A 27,658-nucleotide genomic window follows, 5' to 3' on the forward strand; every position below is an offset into this window, starting at 1 on the left:
CGATCGGGCTGCCCTTCAACTGAACAGCGGGTCTCAACAGGTCGGGTATGTTCGAAGCTCTTTCGTAACCACGGAAGCCGTTATATCTGCTAGTTTCATTTCACCAGAATTGACTGAAGCAGACCAATTTCCTGGCCAGACTGGTAACACAAGTTTTGATTTTCGAAAAAGATCGAGCTTGCGATCGTGCTCCTGGGCCTGCCATGACGAGTTGTGGCAAAGGAGACAGAGTCCTTATCCAGCTTCAACTATGTTGCCTTGAGTAGCATCAGGATTTCACTCTACCATCTCATCAACGAATTTTCACAACGGCGGTTACAACTATTTGGTTTACCTGAAGGACGCTAAACTTAACGTTGATCCAACGATTTGGAGAAAATCTTATCTGGAGTTATCTTGCTATCGTGTGCACAGGTTGGTTGCAGCCTGGAAATTGCGGTGAGCTGTTGTCTTCGTCCGTTCTAAAGGCCGACACTGCTGTTCGCATAACATCCCTCTGGGAGGCTAATCCAGCCCTCTGGGAGCCCTCGGTTATATCCCCACCGACACACAGCAGAAACTGGGCATACAGTGCGGGGAGGGCTGGGCTATATCACCATTGGTTGCCTATACTGAACTCCACCGTGTCCCTTGCTGCAAGGAAGAGCAACTTCGCTTCTATTTCTCTTCCAAGGTGAAATCGCACATGTTTATCCCCATGGCTCGGCTTGTAGAAAAACGAGACAAGCCAGGTGATTCATTTCTGGTGTTCCGTCTCTGGCCTAATAAGGTTGCATTGCCACTAGGAACTTGCCCCGGTATTGAAGACGCTACTGCGGCATTTCGCCCGAACCGAGACGGCTCTTTAGCCGTCGTTCTCCTCAGTTGTTCCGCGGATCATCTCTCACCTACACAGTAATGGAGAACATGCAGAGCACGAATGTTGCTGGTGGGAGAGACAGTCAGGGCGCCCTGTCGCCGGAAACGGTCGACAACAACGTCTACCCGCAGCGTAGACAGTCATCGTGGGATGGTGCTCACACAGCACGAAAGAGGGTGCGTCTGGCTTGTGAAGCCTGTCGACTACGCAAGAGCCGCTGTGATGGCTCCAAACCACCTTGCAGTGGATGTCGAGATCGTCGGACGGAGTGTTTCTACGTGCCATGGAGAGCTCGCGCAAGTGTTGCCAAAGAGTGAGTATTGCCCTGCTGAGAGTGGACGGAAGAATAGATGAGATGCTTTTCGAGCCGCGCAACCCAATTCTTGTCCAAATTCAAGACAATGATGGCTAACCAGTGTCTGTGCATAAAAGATATATTGAACAACTCGAGGGCAGAAATCGCGACCTGGAAAGAAATTTACAGTCATTCCTTGGTGGCCAGAATCCCTCACAAGATGTGAGCCAGAGTAAGGTCGACGCGACGGGCGAACCTCTCTCTGCAGCATCAGTCAATCAACCGGTCTTTCCCGATCGTGGCCCTCCCATTTCGCAAAGAGGTCGCGAAGAAAACCATCCTGTCCAGAACTCGATTCCGTCTCAGCCTGTGGGAAGTAGTGATCCTGGCACTGCAGCAGCAGCGGGTGTGTTGGAAGTAGCTTCCTCGCGTGCTGTTGTTGAAGCTGCCAATACTGCTGGAACCGATTCCACGTTGCCGAGTCAACTTGCTCATGACACACTCGAAGAGAACCCGCCCAGTGGGTGGGTCGAAAACGACGACAGCGGAAACGTGAGCGATGAAGTCAAGGATGAACGAGATATAGGCGAGTCCGGGTCGACCACACATCCAGGATATTTCGGCGAGTCATCTATGGTCGCCTTCATGTCGACAGTCCGATCCAATGAGTCGGGAAACCGTGCGTCGCCGTCGGTTCGGTCGTACAGACCATCAGATGGCAGTCCGCCCGTCTCCTCGGTACAAAGACTGGCGAGGTATGTCAGTGGACGAGAACTGGACGACTGTTTGGCACTTCCCCAGCGATATGTTGCTGATCGTCTGGTTAATGCATACTTCACCTATATCGACACCATCCTCCCCTTTATCCACGAACCCAGCTTCAGGGCCAAGTACGATCGCACTTGGCAGCCTTACGCGGAGAATGCTGGATCAGAAGATGTGCGAGACCTATCGTGGCTTGCTTTGCTCAACTTGGTATTTGCTTTCGGCAGCGAATATGCTGACAGCAGCCAGCGTGGCCCTGGCTGCCTGTCCAGCTCGCGATTCTTCAAACGCTCAACAACGATACTCTTCTCCCAAGTCTTCCATTCCGCTAATCTGGAAACCATTCAGACCCTTCTTCTGACAAGCCACTATCTACAAGGGACAAACAACCTCAATAAATGCTGGAGTGTAGTAGGCCTTTGTATCCGCCTGGCGCACGGTATGGGTCTCCATCTAGACCCATCCCGGTGGCATATCAGCCATGTCGAGCAAGAATTTCGCCGGCGGCTGTGGTGGGGTTGCTATGTGGTTGATTGCATGTTGAGTCTACGCTATGGCCGACCGCCATCAGATTTGGACAAAACATCGGACGTGCGGCTTCCAGAGCTCATCGACGGAGAGTACCTGCGAGATAACGCAGCGGAATCTCGCCAGCCCGAAGGGCGGCCAGCCCGCTGCCACAGTCTACTGGTCGACATCAGCCTTTCGCGCAATATTGCAGCCATCGTACGGGAGCTCTATCTTGAATGCTACCCAAGCAATGGCACACATATTGTGAACAATGGTGGCGATGACTCGAGCAAACTTCGATCTGATGGAAGATTTCTCTCGACCGTCGTTCGCTTGGACTGTGGCCTGGTAGACTGGCATCAGAATCTACCAGCTCATCTACGGCCGGATGCTAACAACGCCGACTGGAAGCTCCAAAGACAAGCCAACATTCTATACACCAAGTACGTCACGATCCGAGTAATGCTGCATCGAAAATCATTCGTGGCCTTCCGACACAACCCACCCGAAGAGCACTTCCAGCAAGCTCTGATCATCTCGAGTGTCCGTCAATGTATGAATAATGCTCGTGAGCTGATCAATTTCCTTGACGGCTTGCAGAAAAGCAAAACGGTCAATATGTGGTGGACCGATGCGCAGTGTGAGTGGAGATTCCTACACTGTTTTCCCTCTCTTTTTGGGAGATTCTGTACTGACATTGGATGCAGACCTTTACATGTCCGTCGCCGCCCTTGTCGGCTGCCGAGCCATGGAAAGCGAGAGACGGATTGCTATCTGTGGCTCCGACAACCCTGACGCCGAGGATAAAAGCATCAAACTTGGCATCAGTCTCCTCCGCGAGATCGGTAGGAGGAGCTCCATGATCCACCGGTACGCTGAGAATCTGCAACAGCTCTTCGAAGATACAGTTGCACAAGAGGGTTATCGGATAAGCGTGTCACGAGGCTCCCAGGACGCGGAGGGCGCATCTACAGCTGCGACCCGTGCTGCCGGTAATGTTCTTTCCCGCCAACAACCGCCGAATTCCCACAGAAATCAAGGCGCCCAGGGCACACTCAATGGGTCCCGTTCGTTTTATAACGGTCACTCCAACGACGCAGTCGACGCTGGAAGTAGTGCGCCGCCTTCTGGAGCTCCTCATCCCCTGCCTGAGATGCCACTTCAGGGGGATCTGTTCTTTATGGAAGGTCTCGACGGGTTTGGTGACCAGCCAATGGGATCTCTTGGTGTTGAGTATTCAGCCATGGGCCAACCGTACCCAACGTCGGATATTTTTGCTGGTGGCGGCTTCAGCACCCTGGACATGGATTACGACACCTTTCGCATGGGCTGACAGATTGGTTGACTAGTCCGCTATGGAAAGAACCATTTGCGCGTCAACTCTCTTCCCCGAATCAACATCGTGGAAAATTGTCTGGGGGGTGGGTTTCGGGAGTATTGATAAAGAACGGTATCACAGGCCATAAACTTCTGGCTTTGGCCTGTATCTAAGACTCTATGTAGATCTGTCAGATGTAAAACTATAGTTCTTGGAGCTTAATGCATTGTTTCCCTTACAGAAGAACTTATTCTTTGCAATAACAGAACATCCGACAAGCTCAAAAGTCTTCAGGTGGCTTGGGTCTTCTATAAAACTCTCTACACAACCGACTTCACATTCCGTAGCCAGCTGGATGAGAAAGTTGGACACACCATACATCATCAACTCCTGTGACACGCGCCCCATCCGATCGGCGGTATTCTTTTCCGATCAGAGAGGATTCTGCCGCCATTTGGGACTAAATTCTCACAAAGTCAACATTCTCGTGTACCATAATCAAGATACCTACTAGGAAGCCCATACGTTAGCTACTAACGAAGCTTCAGCGAGTCTATCTATAGCACGAAGATACCGACACCTCAAAAACTACGTATTTGGGTGATACTAAGCTCGTTACAGTAGCCTATGGCACGGCTTTGACTCTTGGGAACTTCGCTCTGTCGCCGCTTGAGCCCGACACTGAAGGCCTGTAATCTGTGGTTAACTGATGGCAAAATAGTCCACAGCTATCCTTGTAGCATCTCCATATTGAGCCACTACTGTAAGCAAAATTTCCGAGTCGCCTGTGGCTCTTGATACTGGTACTACGACGGTCTGAGTATATTCTAACCCTGCCAAAGTAGAACAGAATATGTATTTGCAGCTATGGAATCTGCCTCAACTATCCATTCACGGACGAGTGCACCATACTTCCAGTATGAGGGTCAGTCAGACACCAAGCCATTCTCTCCAATGTCCTTATACCTAACACCGCCAGCGTTGACATCGCCACACGCTAAGGCGCGACTTTGTCTCCCAGCAAAGGACGACATGGTCTAAATGACTCCAACAACATAGCAAATTGTCCAGCCCATTGAGTGGCGGTCAAAGTCAACTTTTTTCCGATTCGGGCAGTAGAGCACGCGACCACCTCAGCGCTTCCAAGTGGCGAAACAATAACCTGCATAGCACTAGAGACAGAAAACTAATACCAGCCCGCAGCTTTGGGTCCGTCACAATTGGCAACCTAAATCAGAAGAAGGGGTCCTGAGAGTTCTAAAGACCAAAAGTTAGAAAGATGGGCGCGTGGCGTGGTCCCCCCAGGCTAAAATACCATGTGCGTTATACTGTACCGACGCATTGTTGAGACCAAAAGTGTAATACATCTAAGAGTTGTGGCAAAGGTGCGCGTGGTGGGACAGTACGAGAACCTATCGCCCGTTTCACCGGAATGGCACTGAAAGGTCGTTAGACATTTTGAGATGGCGAACTCGACAGTCTATTGCCTATGACCCGCCGTCTCCGTCGAAAGCAAGAACCGAGCATGGACGACCCCCTGTACGATTTCCCGTGTCACAAGGCCGTTGAAACTCTTATCGAAGCTCTCTTTGCCAAACTCCGCGGCCAAATAATGCCCTGAACGAACTGCCGTGCGCAGAGATGTTTGTGCCTCTGAAAGGAAGTCAACATCCCCGCCAATCATTGTGGCAGCGAAGATTGAGACTTCTTGTCGGACGGCACCGTCCCGATGTCCCGTATGCCCGATCCTTAGCCTCACTGGCAGGATCCCTTACCATAATATTCAGTCGTTGTCTGCTGAAGGCGCCGAAGAGTATGCACACAAATCTATTTTACGTGAGATTCAATTGATGGAGTTGGGCTGGAACAACTAGATGGTGAAGCCCTGTCCCTCCGACCTGCACACCCCAACTTCGTCTTCAACGATCACAAGTAGGTAGCAATCGGACACTTGCCGCTAGGCGGGTTTGACGTACCGAGATGTGATCGCCAAGTGCCATGAACAGATAGCAAAACTTTGTAATTCCGCCCATAGCCCGTCTTGATCGACCCTCCCATTACCTAATTCTGGAGTGAGGCAACTTCTGCACGGTATCACGCGGTAATGTTTCTAGTGAGCCTCCCCAGCTCTTAGCGCCAGCAGCCCTGGCACAAATGGTAGGTTGGGTTGATGGGTCTCAACCCGCCTTTGCAGGCACAACCAACAGGCACTGCAGTCTCCTAGCTTCGAGGCGCCCCAAAGCCAGCAATCCAGGGCGCTCCAAGCACGCGAATCTGGCACCGACTGCCGGCCTTCAGAAATTTATTTTGGGCGACAGACGGGGCGCAACAGATGCCCGTCCCACACGTTCACAAACCTCATCAAAAGGCATCGTAACTGCTATCGTGGCAGGGGGTTGTCGAATGGGTGTAAATTCGAACTGTCAATCCAGACTGAGTCCTATCGCATTACCCCGCAAGCCTCCTAGCGACAATTTGCCTCTCATCTTTGGCTTGCCAAGTTCAATGCCGGTAGAAAAATAGCGGGAATCTTAATGGGGGGGCCTGCCGTCGACGTCAGCTCAGAGATTCTGCTCCAAGGTGAGTTCTCTGTGTGGCAAGATGCGAACTCCTCTGCTCCTTTTCCCTGGATAGCCTCTGCGCTTCGGAACTCGTTCCATCCCCATTTCTGCCTTGTTACCTGCAGCAGCCGGTACACGCAGTCCCAGCTTTCAGTGACTCGAGCTTTGTGAAAGTCCTCGTTGCAGGCCGAAACGGGATCCGCAGGACGAGAGGAGGTGAACAGGCCAGTGAGCACCTTCCAGCCAAGCCACGCCATTTGTGATAGGCCATACCAATTCTTCAGGATACCCGTTGGTTCTGAGATGGAGAGGGAGGAGCTGTAGGAGGGCTGCTAGGAGCACATGGACAAGATCTTAGATTCGACAAGGATGCTGTTCTTCCCGTGGTAGTGTCAGTAGACAACTGACTTGCAGACGGAATTCCATCGGCTAAAGGGGCCTGAACATTGATGGATTGGGGGTTGATTCATTTTAGTTTCTTCCAAATGCGAGTCTTTGCTGCAGCTGCATTCTGCGCCAAGCCCGCTAGCAAGCAGCCTGCACCCAACGCCGACCAGTCACTGCTCAATCGTCATTCATTACCCTGAATCCTCAGTGTCACCGCAGGAGACGACCTTTCCCTCCGCTGCGTCCTCAGCCAAAATTAGTTCACTTACCTATCCTGACGACCTAGACCCCTCATGCCTTGCCCCTGGAGCCATCAGTCCTTGTGGGCACCGGACTGCTGGTCATGATCAAGATCGATCACCTCGAACCCTGGATGCCTCAAAGTCACTCCTACGGACCTCTCAGTGGGCTCCAACTATCTCCAACTGCTCTCAGTCCAGTCGACATGCAGTAGTGATAACCAGACGGTCGCTGGGAATGTCACCAGGGTGCGACAGACACTGGTTGTGGCAGGTTGTATACTGCAGTCGAAGCCCTATCCCAATTCAGCTCGCCAGATTGGCAGGGCTCATTTTCGGTCACAATAGTTAGGGCACTGCAAGAGAAGCTCGGAAAGGGGTCCCGCAAACCTTAAGCACAACGGACCATCCATGTTTCTGGGCGAACACTAAGGCTTAGCGAGCGCTGGGGTGTCCGTGAGTTTCTTTTGGTGTCACAGCTGGATAGACCGGACAGGCCGCTCCAATCCTTGCATTGAAGATACCTCTGTCTGCTCGTTCTGCATAGCTCACCAGAGCCTTGCCTCCAATAGCCTCGAAGCCCACAACTACCACAGGAATCTTCCATCATTCATCTGCATAGCGTGAAGCTGTCGTTGGCGCCACCATCGGGATGTTCAGCTTGCTGGAGGAGACAGACGTCACAATCCCAGCGAGGACTCTTATTTCATGTCGTCGCCACCTGGGGGCTCTATCTACCTCTTGTATGCTACTCCTCATAGCTCACCGTATTAATTGAGCGTTCATTACGGCCAGAAACAGAGATCGTTTGCATGCAGAGTATCTGTCGTGATCGAATGATCCCAGCTACAGATTCGGGAAACTTTTACAACGTTGTGCACCCCGGATTTGACCTAGCAATATGTGCCACTTTGAAAGGACTGACTTCCAATGCGGAGACTTTCGTTGGGGAAATATGAGATTCCGTTGCGCACGACAGCAACGCATTGGAGAGAGATGCCCTGCCACTCTCCTTGACCACACAAATCTTGTTAAAAAGAACAACGAATCCTGTACGATATGCAAACAGATCGCGGTCAAGTCAAGAAGGCTGAAGAGAGAAGAAGAGAAGATCAAGAGATGGCAGTCTGAGGGCAACCAATACCCGCAAATCATGATCAAAGCACTGGAGATTGCAGAACAGCTTCGACGAGACATTGTTGAGTTGCAAAGTAGGCGGACGTCAGTTCGGTTGAGCCCCAAAGAAGGCCGCGGCACCTCTTTCCGTGGAGTACGCCTCCCGGTTATCCAGCTATAGGGGTCTCTCTAGAAGTCAATGTCACCAAGGACAACTTTTGCCAGACCTTAGGCTGTCGTCGGTGTGAGACTCATTGGCGATCAGGCGACCTCTGAGCTAGGACAAGGTGTGAGACAATGATTTCCAGACTGTACAGGGCATGAGCGAAAGATCAACAAGATGTCCGATGTGGCAACCGTTGGACTGCAGGTCTCGACGAAAGATACGTTGTTATGTGGAATGTTGTAACGGAACGATCAAGCGACAAACAACCAAGTTGGAAACACAGTCAAGCTCTTCGAATACCACCGGTCGATAGTGCTGACAAGTGGCCTTGTTGGGGGGCATGTGACGGGGAATTCGGAGCACCCAGGGATGATATTGAAAATTATTTGTTGAGCTATTGGAACACGTTGCTGGTATAATAGGCGTTCGTCTTCCTACTTTGCCATTGAAAAGATTATTGTTGTGATGGGTTTTTTTTGGGGTCCTTGTCTTCTCATCTGCTGGGACAGAGTGCTGGAACAGTTGAATCAATTCATGATAATTCCGCAGGAGAACTTGAAGCGCTTTTAAGATTCGACTCCGGCATTGACTGACTCGTGAGGCACGTTTTGACCGTCGACGTTCTCGGAAATGGCTTAGGCTTTCGGCGGCATTATGTCGCGATAGTTGCCCTGGTTCACATGGAACTAAGCTGACGACAACCCGCATTTGTAGACAAGTGCAACACTCTCCTTCCTTCTGGCTCCTGATCGTCAGCCGTGCAAGTCCAGCAGGCATCGAATGCTGCTCTCGGTGCGGGTGTTGCGAGAAGTCGAAACCAATTTGGATTGTGACACGACCAGGCTAGGATTTCAGACCGGAAAGCGCAGTTGAGAAGCATTACCACGTCATTGCTTGAAAAGAATCCTCCACGTGCCCACCATCGGCAGCATTGCCTGGTAGTGTAGATATATAACCTGGTGAGAGTACAGCGAAGGCAGTGCCAGTGCACACGGAGTACTTGTCACCCGGGGGCATGAGCTTTCGTCACAAGCTAGGTAGGCAGTCAACATCGAACAGTCCACTTCTAATCTGTTGGCTGGTCTAGCAGTTGTCTGTTGTCTTAGACCTTGATAGTAAATGGATCCCGGACCTCGTCGCTTAGGTCAACCATGACGTTCTTGAGCCGCGTATATTCCAACAGCGCTTCCGTGCCACGCTCCTTGCCATATCCGCTCTGCCCGTATCCGCCGAAAGGGGCCATGGCGGCACCTGCGCGGTAGGTGTTGATCCAGATTTGACCTGCCTTAAGTTGACTAGCCATCTTGTGGGCACGTCTGAGATTCATCGTCCATATGCCGGCGGCGAGACCAAAGATGGTGCCATTTGCAATCTTGAGCGCCTCCTCATCGGAATCAAAGGGGATTACAGCAAGGACGGGACCGAAGATTTCTTTTTGAGCGAGGTCGCTGTCCGAGTCGACACCCCCAAAGACCGTAGGAGCGACGAAAAGCCCTCCAATCTTTTTGCTTGCTTCTCTTCCTCCAGCCAGCAACTTGGCTCCATCCTTCTCGGCTTTTTCAATGTGCCGATGTATTGATTCCCATTGTGCGGCATGTGCAGCCGGTCCAATGTCCGTGTTCATGTCCTGCGGATCGCCGAATCTGATCGTTTTGATCCTCTCCAATATGCCCTGGACCACAGTATCGTACACTGAGCGATGAACAAGTAGACGTGAACCCGCGATACACGTCTGACCCGATGCAGCAAAAATGCCCGCAACACTTCCCGGGATAGCCCGGTCCAGCTCAGCATCATCCAAGATGATGTTAGCCGATTTTCCTCCGAGTTCGAGTGTCACAGGAACAATATTTTGTGCGCCTTGCTGAGCGACTATGCGCCCAATATCGACGCTGCCTGTAAAGCTTATGCGGCCAATAGCGGGATTCGTCACCAGTGCTCTGCCCACTTCTGCCTTGCCGACCACGACATTGAATACACCGGGCGGGAATCCTGCCTTCTCCACAAGCTTTGCAAAGCAAAGCGTACTCACTGATGTATATTCTGAAGGCTTGACAACACACGTGTTTCCTGCTGCCAAGCACGGGGCCAATTTGTTGGCAAGAATAGCAATGGGACTGTTCCACGGAGTGATCAAAGCGCAGACGCCATAAGGCTCGCGCATGGTATAGTCGAAAATCTGTGGGTTGTCCATTGGCTTCACCTCGCCGGTTAACTTGTCAGCCATTCCAGCAAAGAATCGGTAGTTTCTGGCTGAAAAGAACATCTGGCTCTTTGTCTCGCGTCGAATCTTGCCATTGTCGGACGTCTCGATCACGGACATTTCCTCGGCTTCCTCCTCAATCAGATCGGCCAGCTTGTTCAGTAACTTGGCCCTCTGGCCCCCAGGGACTTTGCCCCAGCTTTCGAAGGCCACCTCAGCGGCGCGAACTGCGGCCTGCACATCTTGGACAGATGCCTGTGCTACCTTCGCCCATGGCTCATTGGTGTACGGATTGATGGTGTTCTCACTTGGCAGGCCGCCAGGGCATTCTTTGCCGTTGATGTAGAGCTGATATTCCCGGACCATCCTTACTGTAGTCTAGTAGATCGGTGCAGTTGGAACGATAAATCTCAGGCTATATGAGGCGCCTTCAGAAAATCTAACAGCGGTGGTGCTAGATGGTCTACTTGTATCCCGTCGATATTGACCACGGACGTCAACACTCCGCAGGAACAACTAAGTACCGAGGTCGTCGACGCAACGAATCTCCAAGCGGAGCGCATTCTCCTCAGAGGACGGAGGGTGGTTGTCCGGTGAGGGGAACGGAACTGATGATTTACTCCAGGAGCTGGTAAGTGTTTGATGCCTTGAGTGCACTGTGTTGGCGCAATACATATTCATTAGGTACCAGAATGCCAGATGCGGTGCGAAGTAGCCCTGAGGCGAGAGTCGAGAGTCGAAATGAAATGAAAGGTTGGCCGTAATGCTGCCTTGGGTAACAAGGAAGTTTGGCGCCCGGGTACTTATTACCCGCGGGTAGGGGCTAGCGAGGCTAGCGAGGCTCAGTAGGCTACTAGGCTATTGAGCTTAACTAGACCATCAGAAACTTAGGCTGTGTAAAGTCGAGCTTCGGATTGGGATAGAAGTCTAGGATCACAAAATCGGCCGAGGCGCTCCTCTTACCCTTCACGAGAACCTCTGATTTGGGAGTCGTCATTGATGACCTCGAAAAATCTGCCGTTTTAGGGCCTGTGCTGCCCAAGACAGCTGCTTGGCTCAAACCGAGGTCTTGTAAGAGCTGGAAATACCATGAGCTTGCGAGCAGAGTAAAATTTGACCTTGGCTCACGCCTGGACTACATGCTCTCCGTGCATTCTGGTGGTGACCCGAGGAGCCTGGCGCTCTCATGACTGACAAGCAAAGCTCGCCGTTAGATGGGCATTGACATTCGCTCTGGGTGAGACACTTCTGCTACTCGCAATATCTACAGAGCTACTGTATGTCCTCCAGCTGCCTGTCCCGCCGTGCGTCTCTTCTCCAGATGCCTCCATCTTCACTTACTCTCAAAACATCTAATGAAGCCCGTGATACATTTCTGCAGAGCGGACACTTGTCGACGGTTGAAATAGTGGCATCGGATCCTGCACTCTGATCAATGTGAGGAGCGGATTCAACAATACATATTCTTATTGGAAGTGCTGGTGAGATTCTCGTTCACCAAAAAAAATCCGTTAGCTTTTCTCAACAAGCTCAAACACATTGGCCAAGACCGATATCTCCCCCATTGCGGGCTTCCGAAGTGATATTTGAGGCCTTGTCTTCACTGGTCCATCAGATCTGCTCTCCTTGCACTCTGCGAGGCTGGATCTGGAGGGGGTTTTTACAATGGGCGAGAATCGATGCGTCTTATTCAGCTCGTCCATCAACTCACCACAAGTTTGACTACTGTCGACCCGGAAGTTGATGATTTCTATTTTGGCAACACCCATCGAGATGATCAAGACAAGTCAAGATCTGAGTACTTCCTCGCAGCAACCTCGTCACACCTCTTCCTGTAACCCGGAGCAGGTCCCATATATCGTGCAATGGTCCTCTTCTGCTTATGAGCAAGATTCTTGTTGATTCCTGTCATCCAAGAGTCGACCTCATTCGTCAGAAGGCCCACGGAGCATTGGTGGACGTGCTCGGTCCACTCTTCTACACCTCTTTCAGTGGCTTCGATTCGCGTAATATTGTTTTCTCGGCAATAACGTATGCAGTCAGCGATCCAACCGACCGCAAATTCAATGCTTCGAGGTATATTGCCAAACATCTGATGAGGTCCCATGACCATCATCATGTTAGGAAAACCATGAACGAACAGACCCAGCTGCGTACGAGGGCCCTCGCTCCAGACGTCGTTCAGTTTCGTGTTGTCAACCCCCTGAAAGTCGACGGCCGTGAAACATCCCGTCACAGCGTCAAATCCAGTGGCGTATATCAGGATATCGAGCTCGAATTCTTCGCTGCGCGTCTTCACCCCTTTCTCTGTCACCCGCTCGATTGGATCCTCTCGGAGGTCGACCAGCCGGACATTATCTTGGTTATACGCTTCGAAATAATTAGTCTCCATCGGTATCCGCCGTGTTCCCCAGCCATGGTCTTTGGGAATGAGCTTCTCTGCCGTCACGGGGTCTTTAACCCTTTCTCGAATTTTGTTTGCAAAGAATTCGCTGCAAATAGCATTTGCCTCCCGGTCATATGCAATGTCCGGAAAATTGCTGACCCATTTGGCAAACCCTGGTCGCGAATATATGTCTTCCCAGTGTGCTAGTCTGTCTGCCTCGGATACTTCGGTCGACTTCCTTGGCTCCGCTGGGTGTAGAAAGCAGGTGGCTGACTCTTTACACTTTTTGAAAATCTCAGGATATTGCTTGCGGATTTCGTCCATCTCTGCTGGGGTGATTTTGGCGTTACGGAGTGGAGCGGACCAATTCGCTGTTCGTTGAAATACCGTCAAATGACCCACGGTTTTTACAATCTCTTGGATGATTTGTATACCTGTGGCTCCTGTACCTATTATCCCCACCCGTTTGCCTTGGAGATTTACTGGTTTTCGAGGCCAACGGGCGGTGTGGAAGGCTTCTCCCTTGAAGTCACCGACGCCGGGAATGTTAGGGAGGGTGGGCTTATTCAAGATGCCCATTGCAGTGATCAGGAATCTCGAGGTGTATCGGTTACCCTTATCATCCGTCAGTTCCCATGATCGGCTGCTGTCGTGGTAATGGGCTGATTTGATTTCGGTGTTGAACTGCATATCTCGTCGCAGGTCGAATTTGTCCGTCACGAATTGAATATACCGCAACGTCTCGGGTTGAGGGGCGAAATGCTCTGTCCAGCTCCATTCTTCGAGCACCTCCTGTGAGAAGGAGTAACTGTAAGAATAACTTTCAGAATCGAAGCGTGCACCAGGATATCGATTCCTGCGGACATCGTTAACCTCTACCCTCTCCCTGACTTTCATCCGGTAATACGAACCAATACCACGTCCCTCCCTCACCTGTACCAGCCTCGAGGACTCTGGTTTTCAACCCCAGCTCCCGCATTCGGTACAGGGAGTATATCCCACTCAGCCCGGCGCCTATGATCAGCACGTCGAAGTCGAGTTCTGTGGCCATGTTGGAAGAGTCCAGTTCACCCATGTTGATCCGGTTGATCGTTTTCGATGTTGCACCCGATGGTTGAGGGAATCAGTGCACTGGCGATGAAGAGGACGGCAAGGGTCATGATTGTTGCCATATTAATACCGCACTTCTCCGCGCACAAGATACACCTGCCGAGGCTCTCTATTCTCCATAGCGTGTTTTGGTGGTGCGGAGTGAGGAGAGTCCAGCGATAAGATATGCGCGGAGTCGTCAGGAGATGTCAAGATATCGTGCACATGATCAGTCGACTGGTGCTATGAGAGAAATTCTTCTTGAGGCAACTTCATGATTCAATATTTGTTGAAATTCTGAGGTTCAGGGTCGTACCGGTAATCGGGCACCCACCTACTCAGTTCCCACTCACATGTTGAGAATTGTCTGTCGAATTTGTAGGCGTCTGGCCGGACGCCTTCTTAAACAATGCTTCCGACATAGGATATGGCATTTACAGCTCCAAGATGGCAGAAGGATCTGCGTTCTCGATAACCTCGTAACCATTTGTATAGTGTTGTCCGATCCTGTCACAGAGATGGAGATTCCGAACATCCTAGGTGTGCCTGCAGCCTATGACGACTTCAATAGAAGGAGAAGAAAATGAAATCCTCGATATGCAGCTCCTTTCGGCCTCTTCTATTAATATGTACTTTGGCCAAGCAAGCTACGGGGTTCTCGCATGGCGCTGACAGACCTTGCTGCGCGTGTCTCTCGTTTCTGAGTGTACGGATAAGCCTCTGTCATAAGAGGAGAATATGTAAGAAGGTTTGCTCCAAAGAATGGCTACAAGTGGCTACTGTCAATAATTTGGACGAAGGTGACTCTTGTGGCTGGCCTTCAGAGAGGGGAAGGATTGATGTTTTTCATCACCGGCCAGGGCCAACGCCACCTTATCACCAACTTCGAATTGACTCTCTGTCAGGGAGACAAGGACAAGAAAAAGATGTCCCAAGAACAAGGAGGTCGATAGATAGGGTGAGAGCAATGCACGAAGACGGCGGTCCCGTCCCCACGAATGACTCGAATCACTTCGAGCCTCCCCGACGCTTGTAAACTCTGAAGAAGCAAACCATTGAGCCTCGAGAAACCAGTGGGCGGAAACCTCCCGCATCGAGGAGGTAGCACTGGAGAAACCCCTCTGATAGCTCAAACTGAGCCCACTTTCTATCACCTTATCTCGTCTGCTGTCTGATAAACGGTGGATTTTGCCAGAAGAGAGATATTAGATAATGTACTCTTCCATACCACCCATCCAACTGATGACCTAGCACTTAGACGGAATTCCCAGTCGTTGTTATGTAAATCCATTGGCCGGCCGCGACACTTCCTTGGAGTTCACGACTGACTCGACGACAAAAGTACTAGCGGAGATAGTCCGGCTTCGTGGCGCTGTACAAACTTTAAGCCAGAAACCAGAACTTTGGGCGAGACGGTTATCATTCATCGCCGTATTCGTACTTGAAATCGCCTCTCTCTGGAAAGGATGGTCTCGGCGAACTCACTAACGCTTTCGCTCGGATGTTATGAATTCGTTTAACCTCGGATCACACTCTCTCGCATCCAGCATAGTGGCCACCGTGGCTGCCATGAGCGCTTCGTCAGGCGACTTGAACATCAGCGACCACTGGAAGGGCGGCCTACAGTACTAGCTCCAGGTCTGGGCCCGTCTGGAGCGATGTGGACTGGAAGCTGAAACCTGGGGCTCCATCGTGGGGGTTCACAGCTGTTGGTTAGGTCCCTAAGGCACGCCCCGGAGTCAGGACTTCCGCCACAGAAGCGAACACCACCTTTAGTCACTGTTGGGGGTGTAATTGCGGGTTCTCAGAATGGGGAACGGAAAGCGGGCTTTCTGGGAGGTTCAAATTTCAGGACGGGTGAGTCCATTGTTTTGAGTGGTATATACACATGATTGACCAAGAATTGTCTTACACCGGGACGCGCATTGGGGACTGGGGATCTGGCTAGGCTTCCTTTTCAGCGACCGGGGTCACCACTTCAGAGCCCTCAACATGCGCTGCCTCGTGTTTAGTAGTACCGGCTGGCACCCCTGCTTCTGTCGCTACCTTGTGGAGTGTTTCTTCGCCACCTCCCTCAACCGTGTTGCCAGTGTGTACATCCACAACCAGGTCGTGCGTGCGATGATCGATATGGATATCCTCTGAGTAGACCATCACCTCCTCAGTATCACCAAAGACAGCTGCTATTTCCTCCAGAGGCACTCCCTTGGTCTCGGGGAGCAGGAGGAAGGCGGCGATGCCACCGAGGCCTGAGATGATGATGAAGACGAGGAAGAACTTCCAGCCAATGTTCGCGAATGCCGTCGCCGTCACTTGGAGGTAGACGAGATCGGTCAGGGCAACGGCAGCAATAGACATTGCCACACCCTTGGCCCGGAGATGGTTCGGGAAGATTTCGCTGTAGAAGACAACGCCCGCAACATCAATGCCGCATCCGTAGAACAAGAGGAATATGTAGAACATAGCGACACCTGCCCGCAGCGCGGGAAGATTGGGCGTTGCGGGAATCGGGCTAGCGAACGTGGCAATGATAGCCGCCTCTATGATCAGACAAGCACAACAACCGAACACGCCCGTTAGCATGAGAACACGGCGGCCCACCCGGTCCATGATTACCGCACCTGTGGCAAGCGATTAGTTTTGAATGTGGCTTGATTGACTTCCACGTTGCTCTTACCGAGAAGATTGGCAGGTGTGCCCATCGTGATCCATCCGCACTGGAGCTTCAATTGATCCAGAGTGTCGTATCCAAGAGCAGCGTACAGGGTAGGACCATAGTTGTTGATAACCAGGACAGCGGTAGACTGTCCGATGAAAGCAAAGCCACAAGCCAAGATCGTGCGCTTCCGGTATGACTTTTTGAAGAACATGGCACGGTACGTAGGGGTGAGGGTTCGATCGAACTCTGCCTGTTTCTGCATCTGGTAGAACTCGCCGCGAGCATATTCCTGGTCTGGGTCGCCGGGCACTTGGTGCAGATCCATGACGATCTTGCGGGCCTCTTCGACTCGGCCTTTCATCAACAGATATCGTGGAGACTCTGGTGCCCATAGAATGACAAGCAGCTGGAGAGCCGGGAAAATGAGCGCCAGACCAAGAGGTCCTCGCCATTGCGCGTCTGGGTCATTCTGAACGTAGTAGAAAGCCAGGCCCATGTATGAGGCAAGCGAATAGCCTATGGTAATGCCCATACCGTTCATGCCGACAAAGAACCCTCGTAGCTTAGGTGGTGCCAGTTCGGCCGTATAGACAGGTGCTAGAGAGCAGTGAGCGTGGCACGCACCCAGCCGGGAATGGTTTTGGACAACGTACTCAGCGCGAGGAATCCCCATGATCCAGCCCCGGCGATCAAGCGGAATATAATGAACATGGTCGTGTTGACAGATCCAGTCAGACCGGCGCCGCCGATGAGACTCATGATCGCGCAAAAAACCGTTCCTGCCTTACGTCCCCATTTGTCCATGATGAAACTTCCGATGATGATGCCCAGGAAGGCTCCGGCCTGTAAGTGTCAGCGAAGCCATGCTTGAAGATATCGCGAGCTTCTCACCTGGAAGACGCCAGACATGGCACCGATCAGGGAGTTGGCGTCGTGAGCCAACTCTCCGGTCTCTGCGTCGATGAGCTTCATATAGGTCAGGAACGACGGCTGGGCAAGAGTGACGCCAATGATCGAGGCAGGGTATCCAAACGCCAGCTGGCCAAAGCCAGCGATGGCGAAACAGATCAAGAAGTTCCTCCAGTTCCATTGCCGGTCCTGTCCAAACCCCTTGCCAGCCCGAACTTCCCTGGCATAAGTTGTGTTGCGGATCGCCATTGTTGTGATGGTTGGGAAACAGCCAAGCAGAACTGTGACGTGAAATCAAAGGGATACCAAAGGATATTTGGATGATTTCAACCCCGCTTGAACCATTACCTCGGGCCTTGGTTTAGTCTAGTGCTAGCCGAAAGATTGTCGAAATCGAGCCGATGCAAAGTGTTACTTGTACCTGCCCACGCCTGCTCATTATCAGTAAACCGAAACGCATGACCTGGGGAAGGTGGATCTCATACCCCGGAAAATTTCCGGGGTATGTTAGCGCCCCCACGGCGATTGCGGGGCTCCCACCAAAACTACCATGTGCTTAGTGCCCACCCCCTATCTTGGGAAGATCTAGGCGATGTCTTAGAAGGTCCCATTGTGCGCAGTATCCATGACAATCCCAAACAAGCTCCAAGAAGCTTCCCCAAGAAACTTGGATTCGTGACTTATGGCAACAACAAATCAGTGGATGAAATTATCTTCCTTATCTTCAAACTCCGCGTATGGTCCGGGAGATTACGCAGCACGCCACCAAAGATGATATGGTGTCCTAGCAAGCCGCATGGCAAATCAGGGTCATCGTCTGAACACTGTGGCTGCCTGTTTTGCTGAGGTCGCGAGGTCCTCGATATAGTTTTGGGCAAGAACTTCCGAGCCAAGGGGTTCGTTTTTCGCCACCAACGACACGGTAATATGATATATAATCTAATAGTGTTCAAGGTCGGCATGTGAATCGCTGGTGGTGATCACCGGGAATCTCAGGAATTAGGTTAGCAGGCTTCCTTTGCCGGCCTGGTGCTTACAGGTGCTCGGATTCCACAACCTGCAGAAAGTCTGATTGAGGAGATTTCAGTCTGCCTGCAGGACGCAGTAATGCTTTATTGGCCTCACCTTTGAACCAGCTAAGAGTAGCGTATTACTCGGGACTGATGGAGGCTATAAAAAATCTGAACAGAACTCACTGCCTCAGTTGTGTCTCCGTTCACTCAGGACACATGCCGCTGATTTCTCCAGAATTGACGACGAGTCATTTGAGGAGGCCCCAGAAACTGATGAACAAACACCACTAGGCTTCTTCTGGGCAAAATATACCGAGATCAACAGTAGCAACATACGTCTTCAGCGGTTGCCAGCGAGAGCTTAAGCACTGAAAATTGTCATCACGATCCCTGATACGGCGGAACAGAGCATTTTGCGATTCCTGGGAGAAAGTTTACTCCAAAGTTGGAGTGGGCTTCATTGATGCTTTTATCCAAACGGTCCAAGAGGAATGAAAACTCCAAGACGAATCTTGGAGACGGTGCCTTTAGTCGAGTTTCTCATCTTCTAGCGACAAGGACAGCATAGATCTTTAGTTTAATAGGGCAAGCCATATTTTCTAGCCCCTGCTTCGCTCGGTGTCTAGGCCAAAGACGTTTTCTCCTTCCTCGGTCATTTTTCTCGTCATCTCTGGGCTCTCTCATGGGTGAGCTCCGAAGAAGTCGCCTAGCCGACGCGTTTGAAAGGGATGTCTTCATAGATATCTTAGGTCTAGCAGCAGATAGGGCCGCTCATGGATACCCAGGGTAACCGGTCGGCGGCTAGAAGGTCGTAGGGACACCAATGTCCGAAAACGTAGGCGTTTGGCTCTGGGGCTGAGTTGGGAAGAGCCGTGTCCCAGTTTGTTTGCGTTACGTGAGCTGTTCAAGCGTCCACGCGTTGGCAGTCGCTTCCTCTGGAGAAGCTGTGGCAGAGGGGAGGCGGATTTCTGCATTGTGGTTGGCACCCACTGACTCCTGGACGCACTGTCCCGTTCTCCTTTGTCACTACGCCTTGCTGATATTTTTGACGGTGTTCCTCAGGTCTCCGCATCTCTATACCTTAATCAAGTGCCTTTTGATCCGATCCACCGAGCTGTTTATGAGATTGAACGCTCGACCCTGACTTGCTGGAGGGTTCGGCGCTATTCTGTCGCGGATTTCGCATGGACTTCAACGATCATCGTAGTAGAGACCTCGATGCAGAAAGTATCTCTCTGTCCCGGCCTACACCTCCGACGACCCGCAGTCAAGGGATAACAGACTGTGCTCAATCCATTGGAGGCGTAGTAGATGGGTTGCGTGAGACTTTCGCTTATGATCGGATATCTTCGATTGGACACGGCCGCGCTTTGGCTAAGGCTCTGAGTTGTGGTGGGTTGACTCGCACTCAGCTTGAATCTGGCTCGGAGTTCAAGGATTGCCTTTGCCATCTCTTGAAGAGACTTCAAAGAATGGAACGAGAGTGCTGAGGTCAGTGCTATCACTGGAATAAACCAAATGAGGATAGAATCTCGTGCCGAGAAGCATCAGCACAAGAACCACACCGTACCTCGATGAAACAAGGGGCGAATAGCGCAGTATAATCGGTGTTGTTTATGAATACACAAGAGGAGAGCGGCGATCTCATTTCTCAATTGACGCTGAAGTCCGCCTGCGTTTTGTCACTAGACTGTGATGGCTTTCAGTTTATTGCCCCTGATGAACCTCTCTCATCAGTGTCGAAGTCCTGAACCTTATTTTTGGCATCATTCCAGCTCTTGGAAGATGGCAGCGGCTCAGCCGTGTCTCCACGATTGCCGAGTCGAGGCCATTCATCCTTTCAGCGCCAGCGACTTTCTCTTAGACGGACTGGACTCGATCTTTGGAGTGGGCCTCGGTGGTTTACCTGTAGGTAAAGCGAGTGGGCAGGGATCTGCGACGAGGACACTCTTCGGTGCGGGAATCCAAGCGTGTGGAGTGAAGCAGTTGCGTTGACTCACAGAGCTTTTATACTTCAACATAGATAGATATTCACGCCGGTACCCATAGCTTCGGATACCCATGTGCCGTCTTGGAGCAGAAATTATTCCCCCTGTTGATTCAAACTGCGCGAGATCTGCGGTGTTCGACTTATGCGCTTGTCTTTCGGTGCAGTAAATCATCAGTCGCTCTGAATATTGTAGCTCCATTATCCGCGCAGTTGCCCTAAAGTTATCAGGGAGATTTTCGAAAGCCGAACTCAGTCGAAAATAACCCGACTCCGAGTGGATGTGCCTTCGTTCGGCATTGCGCGTCCAACTCAGGCAGCTCTGAGTGAGCTTCTATGAGTTGCTGTGCAAAGTAGACATATATCAGTTTGAGGATCAAAACTCAGGCACGCTCCTTTTCTCTCTGCTCTTCCTTTTTAAGCTTGCCAAGGGATCGCTACCTTTTGTGAGAACATTGAGCAGGAAACAAAGGAAACCGCCATCCATCCTCTCTCCCACAGCAGGTAGAACACTCCTCGGATTCAGTGGTGTTTCGCGAGCTGATTGCAGCCATTTCATCGTGCCAAGGGCTGCAAGGCTCATGTTTCCTCCTGCTTGCCTTGGTGAACAGTGAAGTGGTAGGCAAGTGAAGGAGAGGTTGTGGAAAGATTGGACAACTATGGCAAACCTGCCAAGGCGGAATGGGCTGTGGTCTCACAACAATACCGAGGCTCAATGTAGTCGATGGGCTGTGAGACGGTTATCCGGTATCTTGAGAAGTACTGTCCTCTTCCCATCGCTTTTTATTTCTTGTTTGTTATTCAAGAACGTGCTGGGCGAAGTCTGAGTCTCTGGCAGGGCTTCGAGTTGTCCTTATATCTGCCCTAGCTTTACAGCAATGCGTACCTAGGAATAGAGGGAATTGCTGGTGTCTCGGCAACAGTCGGGATCACTTCTCTGAACAACTTCGACTCGAGACTGGAACACGCTTGAAAAAGATACATTCGGCATCATGATATCTGAAATTCACCCCGACTTTGACATCCCCTGGTGCAAGAGCCTTCTAAGCTCCGATATCTCTATTGTCGAAGTACCTTTTCAGCACCCATCACGCAACGACATTCCCCTGAACAAAGATGTCTCCAACAGTATGTTCAGAAAGACCCTCTATACGGCCGACGCCATCCGCGCCCAGATCAATTTCAAACGACATACGGCTGAACCAGACGCCATTACTCCGTGGGAATTCTGCTATCTCATGTCTGTGGGCTCTGGAATCGACGGCAAGTCAGGTCGCGCGCACGGAGGATTCAACGCATTGATCTTAGATCAGATAACAGGCACTGTGGCGTCAATGGTGTCGGGGAGCTTTGCACCCGCAACAGCCACCATGACAGTGGACTATAAAGCACCGATTGATACACCCTCTGTGGTGCTCTGCCGCTCGTGGGCGGTCGAGCGACAGGGAAGGAAAACATGGGTTAAGGCCAGGATCGAGGATGGTCAGGGTAAACTCCTTGCAGGCGCGAAGTCTCTATTTATTGATCCGAGACCGCAGAAAATATAGAACCCCCACGGGCCATTTAGAATTTAGAATCACCATAGCCTTTCCTCGAAAACATCTGGGGACGGAAAACACTCCTCAGGCCGACAGGGACATGTCTTGGGATGGATATAGAGAGCATTTCATGTCCTGATCATCCGTAAATGGCGGTAGTTCTATACGCGTATATGTTTGTTTGATCTTCACAAGCTCGCCCTCGATAAGGCGAGAAGGCGAGAAGGATATCGCACCAAACACGATGCGTGTCATTTAACCAGTCAGACGGCGATAATTTCTCTCGTTAGGTAAGCCGACCGGTGCCGGCCACCTGGGTGCCGGCCGTTGCGAAGATTGACGTGTATCCTGCGGCGCAGTCATCACTCACAACATGGCTGTCCGCCTGGTTGGCTTGAAAACAATTGTGCAGTCTACTTCATCCAGCGGTGCTCTCTTTACTTCAAGAGTATCACGACTTTTGTTTGTATTACACAACCGTTCTCACCAGTGAATTCATTGATACCGTCTCCCAATGTGCGACACTTAAGTCTTCCAGGGACAAACCTCGATTGATCCTCGTTTCCTTATACCTGCTCTCAATTCGAGACTGCCGTCTCGATTCCCGATTACTCGATGGTCAAGAACATGAAAAGAAAACAACGAGAAATTCAAAAGGATATGAGATAGCAAGACAGCGCGAGACTCGGAATATCAAGTCGGCAAGGTCACCAATACAAAGCATGCCAAACGTCGAGGTGTCAAGTGCTCTTTCCTTGCTCAAGTTGGATGCATATCTTGTCCTGCGTTCGCCTTGACACCTCAACTCCGATATTTCTTGTCCAATATGCTCCTGCACGGTAGCAAAGCATAACCACGGAAGCGAATGGCTACATCCAGGTGTCTACTGCTACCCAGTTCAACAGCCCAGTTCGACGTTTTCAACGGCTCCTTATCAGTTCACTGCACTACGGTCCCATCCAAGCACAAGAACAAAATGCCATCATGTTGCCACTCTAAGCTCGCCTCGACTGTGACAATACTTCTCGTCAATGGCGGCGATAACACGGTCTTACGAACAAGTTAAAAGTCGTCCCAGAGTATTGGCGGTAATGCTGGTTCCTCATAAAGACCTACAGAAGCGTGTTCCAAACCAGGGGGGGGGGGGGGGGGGAGAAGTCTCGCAGAAGTCTCGGCGTTCGACGCAACTCTAGTTCCTTCTCAGCGGACCGAGATATCACCAAGCGACTTCCTTTTTCCCACAGCGACTATTTCACAGGAACTCTCGATTGGCTTGCAGGATGTACTGGTATGCCCTCCGGAAGAATATGCTATGTCGACTACATGGTGAACCCGTTCCACTTCCTCGGAGGTCTCGGCCTTTTAGTGCACCATTTGTGGATGCCATATTCTCGACCCTACCAGTGATTCTTGTTCCTCTGCATGTTCAAAGCTCTGTTGAGCTCACGGGATTGATCAGCAATCGCCGGCCTTTTGGCCAACGCCGTGCGATCAAAACATAAGATCTTTCGGATTGTCTGGGACCCGACGAAGACTCACAGTGCAGTCACAATCCCAGACGCTCTTATGCCTAACGAGTCTTCAGTTCGAGATGCGAAGAATGGGGTAACTCATTCAATAAAGTATCTAAGACGGTATAAGTTCGACTCCTTCGTTCTTATCTTTAGCGTAATTGACTGGGGTGATGTGACGGTCGACGTGATCTGTGGCGAACTTCCTTGAGAGCACCAAGAACTTTGGTCTTCATCTGTACTATGGCACTCTTCGATCGGTGGGGTCGTATCTCATGGTAAGGCCTGGCGGAGCTTCCACTAGAGACTCCAAGTTTACAGAAGCAGGACTATCATCCTTCTCCAATACAGTCTCTCGAAAAGCGACATTCTTCGTCGAGCAGACATCAGGTGCCAGCAGCTCATCATTACCATTTTTTTGACAGCTCAACTACCTGGGCTATAAAGCGATTGCACGATCAGCGGTCACACCTGCAATTTAGTAGGACTTGCTTAGCCTTGGTCGCGATAAAGCTGGGACGTTATAGTCAACGGGTTCCCGCCATCCCAGGGAAGATTACATTTGCGAAATCAATGCCCATGGGGTCTTAGACAGGGAGTGGTCGCTCTCAGTGTCCCAAGTTTGAGGCAAACAAGCAGCCAAACCACGGTGAAAAGCAGGCGATTCTGCAACTAAAGATATTTCTGCCTTGTTTTCATCCAGCGCATGGTTACTGCGGCAGATCAACTGGATCTATAGCCTCATCCAGTCTGTTTTGCCGGCATACACTTTTTGAGCAAGGATTTATCGTCTATTGCTGGCCTTATGTAATATGCAACTGACTCTCGAACAGTGATCCGACTTCTACCATGTTTCTCATGCTCCTAGAAGAAATTTTCGCAAATAGCCCAAGTATACATACCGCGCTGAGTACATGAAAGAACTGGATCGAGGGAAATCTCCGAAGCTCGAATATTGATCACCACTTATGTGAACAAGTGCCGGCGTGTTCGAATTGTCACGATTTTCGATCACGGTAGACTGACCGGCACAAAGCGATCTTCGGCAGTTGAATAAGAACATCTCCGGGCTCAAGCCATAACGGAATGCTCTCTGAGACAAGAAAATTCTGGCTATCGCATAAGCCATAGACAAAGGGAAACAATAAGCAACGCCCCGAACTCATCAAACAGTTCGGCCACATCCTCGAGATTTCGAGAGGTCAGACTATCTCATTTATGTTGACCGCAACAGGGGTTGGCTGTGTACACTTCTCCCAGATGTGTCCATGAACAAGGTGAGCTTTCGATTAAATGTGAGTGAAAATGTGAGTCCAGCTACCCATAAGCGAATCGTTGAGATAAATATAACTATGTACGATGATACTGAGGTACAACTTAGATGGTATACACACCATATTTATGTATTCCATCTTGCTTGCTCATGGCATTTCATATCAAAATAATGTCGCAAAGAACTATTGCCGGCATGCTGTTCAACAACTTCCTTTTTTCTCGGGCATGTTATTGGACGGCAGACGGGACCGGGACGGGGACCGGACTACAAGAACGAATTGGCACATGCTACTGACAACCTCAACTCGATAATTACCTTCCAGTGCCAACAGTCAAGGCACCTTACTGCCTTCGTCTTACCCACCACCAACAAAGCAGCCTGGAAAATAAGGCTGTGCTACCTCTACTTTATCGTGCTGTGTGCATGACTTCTGAAGCGACGAAGAAGTTCCGTCCCAGCGTCAACAAAGGAGACCACATCCTACAGAATGGCAATTCTAGAATGCACCCAGCACGAGAACCATACCATGGACATGCTGCAACGGGATTTGCCGCAGAGCTTCAGCCCCTACTGACCCTGAAATGCAAACCGCCATTGTGAGTGCCTTGATATAGGTTAAGTCGTGTCCGAGGTTATCCGGTGAATGGCCTACGGCAAATCTGAAGCGAGCACAGTTATGACCTTTCGCGCGGGCCACTGATCCTGTTGGTCATGCACGGATTGAGCTATGAGGCATGTGAAGAGCCGAAGAAACCGACGAGTGTTGATCAAATACCTCATCTTTTGCCATTTCCATCCCAAACGGTCTGCCAATCATTGTCGACAGCTTCATGGTCCATGCTAGGCGACCCAAGTAGAGTTCCTGTTGATATCCACAGGAGCAGCTGTGATGGAGCAGCTGAGCTTGCTGGCCCACCAGCACCCCAGAGGGATTCCGGGCCGTGTTCAGCTTGCTCGACGGGGGATATGATGCAGCTATAACATGACTATATTGCGCTTCTTTAGAATTCACGAGGGCCAAGTAAGGGAAAAAACTCCCCCATATACTCTCTACCTGTGAAAAACAATACCTGATTCCTCACTTCCGCATGAAAGAGAAGCAGAATTTGCCAAGCCAAAGCAGATGATCCATGCGAGGCCAAGGCTGCTACTCCTCTTGAGTGATATTCCGCCACCTCCGCCTTGCATTAGTGAATCATAACAGAGAGCGGGGTATGTACGGAGTGTGAGTGGATGCTTTGGGCTGTGGAGGGGTGCCACCAACTCAGCTCTGGAGGCTGTGATGATCGCCTTTTTGGCACGGATAAGAAGACGGGCCAACCAACCACCAAGGGGTTGGGCGTTGTGGAGGCAGTCCGATCGGCGAGTGCCGGATCTTCCTAATGCTCAGCAGGAACAATCCTTCGCTTAAAACGAAGAGTCGATATTACGATCTGATTGGATTCTCTTCGATGCAAGCCAGCAGCTAGCTGATAATCAAAGATTCACGAACCCACTGTTGCAACATGTTAGGCATGAGGAAGAGAATATGCACGCCCGTTTCGTCCGCGACTGTTGCGCAATTCGAGAAACTATGTTAGGCGTCAGCCAACGAAAAAAAGCCTGCAGCCGAGTTGCTTCGAGTATTTACAAAGGGAGCCATTTTCCCATCCACACGTGCGAAAAGATTTGCGCCAGATAAGAGAGATCCCCTCGCACTTCGCAGAGGTCTAGACATTCGACATTCCGCGGAAAGCAAGAGCCGAACGTATGATACCCCGCCAGGGTAAGCAGTCAAGCTCTGTGGTGGTGTAGGTGCATTGGCAGGAAGTGGTTCAGTAAATGCGATGCACGGACGAATCATAAGCCCTAACCCTGGGATTTCCTCTCCAATGTGTATTGAACTGGAACCCTGCTGCTCTAATCAGCTTGCGAGCCTGATACTGACATTGAGATCGGTACGTTTGGTGCATCTGAAAAGGGTGATCAACAGGGAGATTATCAACGACGGGCACCACATTCAACAATGTCACCGTAGCAGAGATGGTTGTAAGAATACAACCTACAGAACCGGGACTGCCAAGGTACGAATTGTGTGAACCTGTCGAATGAATGCTATCGCAGACGTACCATGATAGTTCAACCTGTACCCTTGTCCTCCAAATGACCAAGCTGGCTTCTGAGACTGCGGATTTCGTCGGCCATATGCCGAAAGTTGATCTGTGATTCGTGAATATAGGCGATTACATCGTTGATCACCTCGAACTTTTTCATGCCGGCGGATGGCTCACTTGTGATACGACATTCCGAGGCCATGGTTTGCAAGTTCAGGTGAGAATTCGCCTGGTGTAAGGTGTGATAGAGCTCCTTTAGCTTGTTATTTACTCGGTTACGATATCTTCGTTCGACGAGAGAGTGCGCTTGTCTGTTATCCTTGGCCCCTTTCTTCTTTGGGATCATTGTCATGGAGCCACAGGTTCCTGTCATTTGGGTGCGTGCTTTAGACCCTGAGCATTCGAGGTGTAACTGGCGGCGCAAAGCCATGTAGACAGGAGTGGTCTCTCTTTTGTGACCATGAATGCCTGTTTTCTGGAAAGGCCAGGCATCATGGTCCATATTGCCACACTCCGAAGGTAGACAGATCGTGCTGTTTCAAAAATCTACCCGTTATTGTTGTATTCCCTGTGGATGCAAGCCGTGTTTTCTGAATGGATATCCGGATACATCGCCAGGGAGATGACTTGATGCTCCATCCGGGAGTACATAGAGAGCGCTATTCTCGCAAACTGCGGTCAAGTATAACTCATGGTCGGTTAGCTCGGAAGGCCAGTGGCTGGCTGAAAAACATTTGTCGTGGTTGGAAGACATAAGCTCAACTCGAAAGAGGACGCA

At 50.9% G+C, this 27,658-nt stretch overlaps 5 protein-coding genes across 5 annotated transcripts; 2 read left to right on the forward strand and 3 right to left on the reverse strand.

Moving 5' to 3' along the window:
• Positions 1-897: 897 nt before the first annotated feature.
• On the forward strand, positions 898-3,762 carry AYL99_10885 (hypothetical protein; the record flags this gene model as incomplete). Its single annotated transcript, XM_018842391.1, has 3 exons — positions 898-1,172; positions 1,292-3,069; positions 3,137-3,762. 3 exons carry the CDS (start codon positions 898-900, stop codon positions 3,760-3,762), a joined length of 2,679 nt encoding a protein of 892 aa, XP_018688552.1.
• A 5,556-nt stretch (positions 3,763-9,318) lies between these two features.
• AYL99_10886 (hypothetical protein) lies at positions 9,319-10,785 on the reverse strand (the record flags this gene model as incomplete). Its single annotated transcript, XM_018842392.1, has 1 exon — positions 9,319-10,785. The coding sequence occupies one exon, from the start codon at positions 10,783-10,785 to the stop codon at positions 9,319-9,321; it is 1,467 nt and encodes a 488-aa protein (XP_018688553.1).
• Positions 10,786-12,196: 1,411 nt separating this feature from the next.
• On the reverse strand, positions 12,197-13,880 carry AYL99_10887 (hypothetical protein; the record flags this gene model as incomplete). Its single annotated transcript, XM_018842393.1, has 2 exons — positions 12,197-13,661; positions 13,717-13,880. The coding sequence occupies 2 exons, from the start codon at positions 13,878-13,880 to the stop codon at positions 12,197-12,199; spliced, it is 1,629 nt and encodes a 542-aa protein (XP_018688554.1).
• Positions 13,881-15,838: 1,958 nt separating this feature from the next.
• AYL99_10888 (High-affinity glucose transporter) lies at positions 15,839-17,711 on the reverse strand (the record flags this gene model as incomplete). Its single annotated transcript, XM_018842394.1, has 4 exons — positions 15,839-16,515; positions 16,572-17,150; positions 17,207-17,396; positions 17,445-17,711. 4 exons carry the CDS (start codon positions 17,709-17,711, stop codon positions 15,839-15,841), a joined length of 1,713 nt encoding a protein of 570 aa, XP_018688555.1.
• A 3,743-nt stretch (positions 17,712-21,454) lies between these two features.
• AYL99_10889 (hypothetical protein) lies at positions 21,455-22,009 on the forward strand (the record flags this gene model as incomplete). Its single annotated transcript, XM_018842395.1, has 1 exon — positions 21,455-22,009. One exon carries the CDS (start codon positions 21,455-21,457, stop codon positions 22,007-22,009), a length of 555 nt encoding a protein of 184 aa, XP_018688556.1.
• Positions 22,010-27,658: the final 5,649 nt, after the last annotated feature.

This window comes from Fonsecaea erecta (assembly GCF_001651985.1).
Source record: "Fonsecaea erecta strain CBS 125763 chromosome Unknown Scaff12, whole genome shotgun sequence".
Lineage (NCBI taxonomy): Eukaryota > Fungi > Ascomycota > Eurotiomycetes > Chaetothyriales > Herpotrichiellaceae > Fonsecaea > Fonsecaea erecta.